Source organism: Nycticebus coucang, chromosome 14, assembly GCF_027406575.1.
Source record: "Nycticebus coucang isolate mNycCou1 chromosome 14, mNycCou1.pri, whole genome shotgun sequence".
Taxonomy (NCBI): Eukaryota; Metazoa; Chordata; class Mammalia; order Primates; family Lorisidae; genus Nycticebus; species Nycticebus coucang.
In genome coordinates this window covers 43,703,174-43,712,266 of record NC_069793.1, presented here as the reverse complement: position 1 = coordinate 43,712,266, position 9,093 = coordinate 43,703,174, and the positions used below count along the sequence as shown (strand labels likewise).

At 51.2% G+C, this 9,093-nt stretch overlaps 1 protein-coding gene across 1 annotated transcript in view; it reads left to right on the top strand.

Moving 5' to 3' along the window:
• Positions 1-326: 326 nt before the first annotated feature.
• SLC6A5 (solute carrier family 6 member 5) overlaps positions 327-9,093 on the top strand; it is a 56,548-nt gene continuing 47,781 nt past the window's right edge. The window contains exons 1-7 of the mRNA XM_053559876.1: positions 327-469; positions 625-732; positions 1,060-1,222; positions 2,334-2,879; positions 5,476-5,614; positions 8,487-8,618; positions 8,945-9,093. The exon at positions 8,945-9,093 is cut by the window's right edge and continues 25 nt beyond it. Of these exons, the coding sequence (XP_053415851.1) occupies positions 327-469; positions 625-732; positions 1,060-1,222; positions 2,334-2,879; positions 5,476-5,614; positions 8,487-8,618; positions 8,945-9,093 (1,380 nt within the window). The remainder of the gene's footprint in view (positions 470-624; positions 733-1,059; positions 1,223-2,333; positions 2,880-5,475; positions 5,615-8,486; positions 8,619-8,944) is intronic.

Genomic DNA, 9,093 nt, shown 5'->3' with positions numbered 1-9,093 from the left:
CATCACCCCCCAACTCCATCCCTGCCGCAGTATCTTCCAGTCGTTTTCCCCGTGGCCATTCTGCCCCCTCCCCCGTTGCTGGGAATCTCCGTTTGGAGGGTATTTAAGGTCCCTAGGCTTCCAAGTGGGGCCTGGCCCCGATGGGTTTCACTAAATAGCTGTGATGGAAGAGTGCGTTTCCTTTGACTTTGAAAGTGGCACAAGAACCAAGTCAGTGTTGGAAATAATTTCCTTTTATTCCTCTAAAATATTTTCAGAAGAGCTTAAAAAAAAAGTCAATTGCCCTGGGGGATTTGTTACTGATTGTGTTAACAGATAACACGGGAATGCAAATACGAGATTGCAATTTTTACGAGAAAAATCCAGGACCCCTCACACATAGATGTGAGAATCAAGTCCGCATGCACACAAAGGTGGGCACAGGACCCCGTGCTTGCACCAGCCATGCAGACTCTCCGTCACTTTCAGGGTAGTACTGCGGAGTCCCTGAAGACCGGGGTAGACAGCATTGAAATCTGGTGGAAAAGAAAGACAACCCTCCATCCAGCCCAATCCACTGTGTTGGCGGCTGCGCCCTGCCTCGGGTGCAGTGGGACGTGTCCCTCCCATGTTTCCCTTAATTAGGAGGCAAACTTCTGTCGTCCCCTCCTGCCGGTTTCGGTTTAGTAATCAGACCCACACGAGTCACGCCAAACACGCAGCCTCCTCCCGCTCCAGGGACAACTGGTCAGCGTAGGCAAGGCTGTTGTCCCTTTAAAACTCGAATCCAAGGGGGTAATGATTTATCAAACTTGTATTATCAAGAAAATGTCAAACCAAGGTCACCTTGCTTTGCACTGACGCAAACCGGCCTTTCCCAAGGAGATATAGAAAGCGCTTCTCCTGCTAGAGCCAAATCCAGTCTTGCCAATAGCGGGTTTTACCGTCTACCGGTTCAATCTGTTACCTGTGTTAGACATGGTGAGTGTTTGCTTTTGTTCTTTCAAAAGGAAAGGGGCTGAAGGGATAGGGAGGACAGATTCGTTTTGGATAGTTCTCTTTGAAATATCCATGCATTAGAAGAGAGGAGCCAAGGAGGATAATTCTGGCAGCCGCAGGTATTTGTACTTGTGACTATCACCTGAGATGGAAAAGAGGTTTCTTCAGCTGTAGAGCGGAGAGGCTGGGGCTCCCAAAGACTAGATTCCGGGCACTGTCCTCGGTGCTGAAAAGCCAGATGCCGGTACAGAGGCGAGTGGCTCTGGATCCTAGCGGCTACTGAGACAGGAATGCTGGTTGGTGCCAAGGTACTTAGATTTGTTACAAATTAAGGAGTTCTGTCCTGTTCATTTGTGAAAGGGGGTTTAGACCAGAGGCATGCGGATGAGATGAAAGTAATAGGATTCTTCTCACAGTAGAATAATAATTATTGGTGCTAATGTTTAGGAAGCCCTGAAAGATAACAGCAGGGAAGAAAGCAAACGGAAAAACCAGGGTTGGCAGTTCTTTTCATTTGAAAGTCAATTGGGAGGAGGCAAATAAAAATTAGTTGTGAGTTTTGTGAGCAAGGGTAGGGTTGTGGAGAATATAGACTCCTATTAATAGTTACGGTTAAAAAACAAAAAGCAGAAAAACTTTGCATGTTCTCAACATGTCTGGAATCTGAAAGTAATGCCGATTGTGTAAGATAACAAACCCAGTTACTACCTTGCGTTTTAAGTGGCTTATTTTTGTTGTCGTGGGGTTTTTTTGTTGTTGCTACTCAGATCTGATTCTTATCCTGGTCTTTGCTCCTTTGCTGGAGGAGGTGGGTTTTGGAGCACTGAGATTCACACCACCGATTTGGCCTCAAGCGCTGGCAGGTGCCAGGGCATCAGCTTTGTGGCCACAGCTTGTCTACTGGGGAAAAGAAAGAAAGAAAAAAAAGGGCAATGTGCATTGTTGAATGACAAAGGAAATGGGGCGGAAAATTAAAGAATCTTTCTACAATGGTGATGGGGACGCGGGCACCCCACAGCTGTGATGTGAAATCCAAAGAGGGCGGGGAGCTCATGACTGTAGAGCTATTTCCTCCCTCCCTTCTTCACCCCTCCAAAACACATTTCTGCCTCTTCTTAGTTCATTCTCCACCAGACAAGGAATATTACTTTCTTTATTTCATCTGGTTATTGACAAGACGGGAAAATTGAGAAATACTAATTACAGTCTTTCTAGGGGAAAATAAATTCAGACTCCAGTTTGCTCCTCGAGTTATTTGTGTCTGGATCTGAGTCGCCAGCATCTCCGTCCGTAGAAACAGGTAAAATACAGCTGCCGTGATTTTGTTTTGCACAAACTTGACATTGTATTTGCAGGATTGCAGTGCTCCAAAGGAAATGAATAAACAACCAGCCAACAGCCTGGAGGCAGCGGCGGCGCTGGGCCACCCGGATGGCCCATGCGCTCCCAGGACGAGCCCGGAGCAAGAGCTTCCCATGGCTGCCGCCACCGCCGCCGGGACGCCGCCACGTGTGCCCAGGTCTGCTTCCACTGGCGCCCAAACTTTCCAGTCCACTGATGCGCGAGCATGTGAGGCCGATCGGCCAGGAGTGGGGTCTTGCAAACTCAGTAGCCCCCGGGCACAAGCGGTCTCCGCAGCTTTGAGGGACTTGAGCCAGGCGCACGGCGCGCAGCCGGCCTCTGCTCCTGGGGGCGCAGGCCCGGGCAACGCGCTGCACTGTAAGATCCCGGCTCTGCGCGGCCCGGAGGGGGATGCGAACGTGAGTGTGGGCAAGGGCACTCTGGAGCGGAACAATACCCCTGCGGTAGGCTGGGTGAATATGAGCCAGAGCACGGTGGTGCTGGGCACGGATGGAATCACGTCCGTGCTCCCGGGCAGCGTGGCCACCGCCGCCGCTCAGGTAAGCAGTTGCACTCGAACCGCGCGGTGTCCTGCTCTCCAGCTGCGCGCAGGAGGCAAGCCGGGCTGTGGCGGGTGCACGTGTGCTGATGGGGAAACCGGTTGGCGGTGCCAGGAGGTGGATGCGGGAGGCAGCTTTGGGGCTTTGGAAGCTCGCATTACGCTGGAGTCGCCATTCGGGGCGTGTGGGCTGCACTGACCCTGCCAGGGTGCCGCGACCTGCCCCTTCCCAGCCTCCGCTGTAGCAAGAATCCGAGAGTTCGGGTGCAGACCCGGGAAGTAGCTGAGACAGAGGTCGCTCCTTTATACAGACAGACTCCCCTTTCTGCCAATTACTGGGTCTTTTCTCTTCTTAAAAAATGTCCTTTCTCCTTTTTTTTTTTTTTTTAAAGAAAATTCAGGGAAAAAGCCGGGTGGGTGGGGGACGATAACAGTTTTAAGTTCTGTAGCCTTCACTCTGCTAGTTACCATTTATCACAGGAGAACTCGTTTGATGAGAAGTGGGTTTACACGCGCCTACTGGAGCTTAAGCTTCCAGGGCCTACGCTTTGTCTGCGCCCTTCCAAAAGCAGCATCTGATTTTGCCATCATAATTTTGCATTTTTTTCTTAAAGTGTATATCCCTCAACTGTGTAAGTGTCAAGCCTTACCAACCTGGACCCACACTTATATTTAATTAATCCTTTTACTAATCAGCCAAAGGCGTGAAAATCCCAGGGAACAAATCCCAATCTCTGGCCTATGATGGATAAAGGCAACTTTTGCTGGTGTTCCCTTTCTTCGTATTGGCTCTTGCTTTCTTCCATTTCCCTCCGGTTTTTGTCCTTTCTTTTCTGATCTCTTCTTTCTTCTGTTTCATTCACTGTAGCTCTTTTCTTTCCATTTCCTGCCCTTCTGCTATCCTTTTTCCTCCCCTAGGTTTGGGCACTACGCATGTAGCCAGCAGTGGGGTCTGGACCACAATATGTGTCTGGGTGAGATTTCAGCTTTACACAGTCCTCCTGCCCTGACCACTCAGTGTTCATACACACACGTGTCCATTCACACTCCCCCACGGGCCCACATAGCAGGGACTGGTCTGTTGGAATAACTGGAAATAAACATAAACTTAGACTTTCCCACTTATCCTTGCTCTTGGAGTCCATGTCTGGAGCATTTATCTGCGTGTATTAACCGCCTCTGACAGTATGTACCCAACAGTGTGACCCTAGCTGTAGTAGAAAATTTGTTTCACTTGTCTTCTTAACCTCCGCACTGCGGCAAAAGGAGCTGGAACTCCCACTCTTTGCAGCCCCGGAAGGATCAGAGGGTGGGGTTAGCAGTGGAGGTGGTCTGTGTGTGGGAGAAGGGGAGGGAGGATGTTAAAAGGTTCAGGTTCCTGCAAGTCCTCCTTTTCAACCCTGCAGGATATTTTGATTGGGCCTTTCTGACACCCACCCTGGCCCCCTTTCTCCCTCCCCAAGACGTCTCTCCTGACAGCTGCTGCGTTATCCTCCCTGGCCTGGCCTGTAGGAAAGTGTAGGACGTAGCAGGTTGCTATAATAGGAGAGGAAGGATCACTGAGGAGATGGAAACTGTGCACAGTGGGCTGAGCCCCTGGAAGATGGGCTCAGTGTCCAGGGGTCCTGAACATTTTTAGAGTTCATTTGAGATGTCCAAACCACCACATTTTTCTGCTTAGTAGTGAGGGATTCCAGAAACAGGCCCAAGAAAGCATCTTAGTGTGAGTTTGGAGAACCTCAAAGATTCATAGACTGCTGGAGCTGGCAGGTACCTCAGGGGACAGTTATCCTAAAGTCTTCTTTTTACAGATGGGACACGGAGGCTCTGAGTGACAGAGCAGGTGTCTTGAGTGGGTTATCCAGTAGTGGAGTTTAGGTCAGAACTCTTTACCGTATCGACCTTTTTCATTCTTCCTCTTGTTTCACCTCCAAACCTCCCTCCTGCCCATCTGCCTTGCCCCACTACTGAAGGATGCCCCCTCAATGTAGATGACTAGGCAGGTTCTGCCCATAGACTTTGGCGGAGGAATCTAGGCAGTGGCTCTGGCTGGCTTTGGCATTGCAGCTCTCTTTCTGGTCTTGGCACACACTCTGAAGCAAAAAAAAAAGGCTGAGGGAGGGGCGTGGTGGGGTTTTGGGGGGCGTATGTGATTGGTTAAGAATCTGCTTGCTGCGATGTCTAGGCATGATGTTGGGGGCCTGCTTGCCAAATGAACTTTTGGTGACGGGTTGGGGATGGAGGGACCTGCTTGCAATCAACTTACAGATTCAAGGTTTGGGAAGACCTGCTTGCTGGTGTGCTTGGACTGTAGGATCTGGGGGAGAGGGGCTCAGGGTTGTTTTAAGATGTATCTTGGGATCAGGACTGGGGACCTGCTTGCTGGAAGACTCTCAGTGCAGGTTCGAGGGGCAAGGACCCTGCTTGTAGATGCACCCTTTCTTTATAGTTGGGGTCCTGCTTGCTGATGCATCCTCAGTTGAAAAGTGGGGGTCTGCTTGCTGGGAAGAACCCTTAGCCAGGGGAGAGGGGTGGAAGGGGCCTGCTTGTGGACCTACCCGGGGCTGTTATCCAACAATGTGCTTTTCCGCCCCCAGGAGGACGAGCAAGGGGATGAGAATAAGGCCCGAGGGAACTGGTCCAGCAAACTGGACTTCATCCTGTCCATGGTGGGGTACGCAGTGGGGCTGGGCAATGTCTGGAGGTTTCCCTACCTGGCCTTCCAGAACGGGGGAGGTATGGCTTTTCAGCTCTTTCCGCCTGCTGGTGTGGCGGGCGGGCACTTGAGGGTTGGGGGGGACCCGGACCCCTTGGGGCAGGCCAGGAGGGGAGGCTCAGGGCAGCCTCCTCACCTTCCAGCCCTAGACCTTGTAGGGGTAAAAAAAGAAAAACCGGAGGGCAGGAGCGATTGTCATTGTTTGGCACTAGATCTAGGAGGTTCTTATCTAGAGATGGGCTTACAGGTGAGGAGTGCAGCCCCATGATTCCCCACTGGCCCAGTTTGAGGGCCTGAGTCAGTGGGCATTAATGCAGGGAAGTTCAGACTCCAGTGGTCAAGTATTCATTAAGAAAGCAGAGGCGGCACCTGTGGCTCAGTGAGTAGGGTGCTGGCCCCATATACCGAGGGTGGCGGGTTCAAACCTAGCCCCGGCCAAACTGCAACAACAAAAAAAACAGTCGGGCATTGTGGCGGGTGCCTATAGTCCCAGCTGCTCGGGAGGCTGAGTCAGGAGAATCACGGAAGCCCCAGAGCTGGAGGTTACTGTGAGTCCTGTGACATCATGGCACTCTACCGAGGGGGGTAAAGTGAGACTCTGTCTCTACAAAAAAAAAAAAAAAAAAAAAGAAAGCAGAGGCTCTTCAAGTACCCAGTCAACTTTAGAGCCAGTAGGATTATAATGTGGATATCTGAGTCTTGAAGGCCAAAATGAGGATTATAATGTGGATATCTGAGTCTTCCTAGGAGATTGAGAAAGGGGAGCTCAAGGGGAGTGGAATTCAGGGTGCTGATAAGTGAGAAGGTGCCAGGGCATAGGGGTTGGGGGCTGGGCTAGCAAAAACCTTTCAGAGGCACCCTCCCTTACCTTCTTGGGCAGAAGTAAGGGCATATTTTGATTTCAGTAATTTAGCAAGAGCAGTTTTTCTTTCACTTGTCTTACCTGGGTGGAAGATGCTGCTTCTGAAGGAAAATTGTGTCAGTGGTGGGAAGGATGCCAGTTAGGCACTTACCAGCTCCCCAGCCACTGGGGTCCATTCTGTCTCTTCTGTAACCACCGAGGAGGGACCCTACACTTTCTGGATCCTGTCTGTCTGGAGAGGCACCCTGTTGGCTAACTGACAACTCACCCTCTAAGAAAAGGGATTTGCACCTAGACCTCCCTTCTGCCATCTTCTCAACGGGACCAAAGGGACAAGCAATGCACCTCCTCACCCCATAGTCGGGCAGATTTTTTTTTTTTTTTTGTGGTCATTTAGGCTCTCTTCTGGAGGAATTTGTTGCGCTGGAACTGACAGGTGCTGCACCACCAACCCGTCCCCTGTTCCCTTCTCCCTATTTCCAAATTAGGACACGCTGACAAGGGCTTATGAGAGAACTACAGAGCATTTGCAATCAGGGGTGCCCTGAAAACAAAACATGTGCTGGCCACATGAATATAGGTACCCCAGACGGGGTTCCGTTTTGTTTTCTGCGGGGAATTCTCAGACCAGGGTGCTATCATAAGGCTTCCAAGAGGGCAGGTACCCAGGATGTGGGCTGTGGTGGGCATGAAGAGGTTCCAGCAAGGGGGGTTGCCAGCAAAAGGACCCTTGCCAGTGCCCGTGCTTTGCTCACCCGGGGTCTGCAAAGTGCAGGGTTGTTCAGAGTAGCCAAGAGGTCTTGGTTCCAGCTGGAGCCAGGTGACAGGAGGGGGACTCAGCCTTTTCCGCACTGCAGTCCGGGCCTGCAGCCCTCATCGCGGAGTGCAGAGCTCACCCTCTCTTCCCAGGAGTGGAAGAGGCAGATCCCCATCTTTTTCAAACCAGACCCCTCCCCCCAGGAGAGAATAAGGCAGGGCCTCTGGTTTTGCTGCTGCTGGGCCTTCCTAGCCTGGCCAGCCTGAGGAGGGAAAGCAGGAAAGCCCTACCCCCCAGCAGGAAGTGGGGAGACGGATAAGCTGCAGCATGCACAAAGATCAGCTTCCCTTCTGCTGAGCCCCGTGTTCTGGGTTCTGGCATCTCTAATTCCTGGATTTACTCTGACATACATCAGCACTTCCTGGTCAAACCCTTTTCAAAGATCACAGCAATTCCCCCATGCTCCTCCCAAATAACCTCAAAGACTGTGGAAGGGAAAGAACCCAGAGAACCCTCAGCGTGTCTATGAAGGTAGGGCATTCTGCGGAGTAAAGAGATGAAGGGTAAAGAACACTCCGTGCTCACAGTCTAGACCAGACGCCCACATCAATCTTACCCAGGGGTCAGTGCCTGGGCCAGGAGCTGTGGGAGGAGAGAGAAGACAGACTTCCTGGAGGAGGAAGCACTTGAGGTGCCCTTGAAGGATGGAAGGGGCTTCTCCTATGGAGTAGGGAGCTGAGTAGTGTGTGATGGGTAGGGGTGGGGGAGAGGGATGGGTGTCCCCACTGACCTCTGCCAGCACTGACCTAGCCCTGGTTGGCTGAAAGTGTGCAGGAAGCTTTTGGGGTGAGGAGGGATACTCTGGAGTATAGCTGAAGATTTGGGGTCCTTCAAGGGGCTGAGGCTCTTTCACCACTCTGAATCCATTGCTTGAGCTTTGGAAGGGCTTAACTTGGGGAAATTGAAGCACTATAATAAGAAACAAAAAGAAGAAAAGAATCAAATTCCATCCCCATAGAATCCCCAGTGATCTGCCCAAGGCAATATTGAAACAAGGATTGTTTTTGTGTGGGTAACCTTACCTTTGTTGGACAGGGATTTTAAATGTCCTGGCTGCCTGTTGTTGAACCTGAATATCAAAAGCTTCTTTAGAAAAGGAGCTAAATTGTCCTGTTCATTGAGAGGGAGTCTGGCCCCCAATCCCGATGATTAAGGTGGGCCAGAGCCCTGCCTTTGCCTCCCAGGGCTCTTACTCTCCCACTCTCTTTCCAAGGTGCTTTCCTCATCCCTTATCTGATGATGCTGGCTCTGGCCGGATTGCCCATCTTCTTCTTAGAGGTGTCACTGGGCCAGTTTGCTAGCCAGGGGCCAGTGTCTGTGTGGAAGGCCATTCCAGCTCTGCAAGGTAAGTCCAGCCTGTCTCCCAGCCTTTTCAGCCTCTTCCCCTGCCCTCTCTGGCACCATGCAGCCCCAGGGAGGGAGAGCCACTTTTGTAATCAATAGAACTCATTCCTTTATCTGATCCTTCTGAAGAATGGCTTAAGATCATCTCTGGCATTGCTGAGTTCCTGGGAGAATGCCTCAACGTCCCCTGAACACATGCAGTCCACTTTACTATTAGTATGTCTGTCTGTACAAGAGAGCCAAGTCATAGGTCCCCACCCTCTACCCACTATAAGAATTCCATAGGGTCTGGCACGGAATGAATCCCTGGAATTTTTGCTTCCACAGGCTGTGGCATCGCGATGTTGATCATCTCTGTCCTAATAGCCATTTACTACAATGTGATTATTTGCTACACACTTTTCTACCTATTTGCCTCCTTTGTGTCTGTGCTGCCCTGGGGCTCCTGCAACAACCCTTGGAACACACCAGAATGC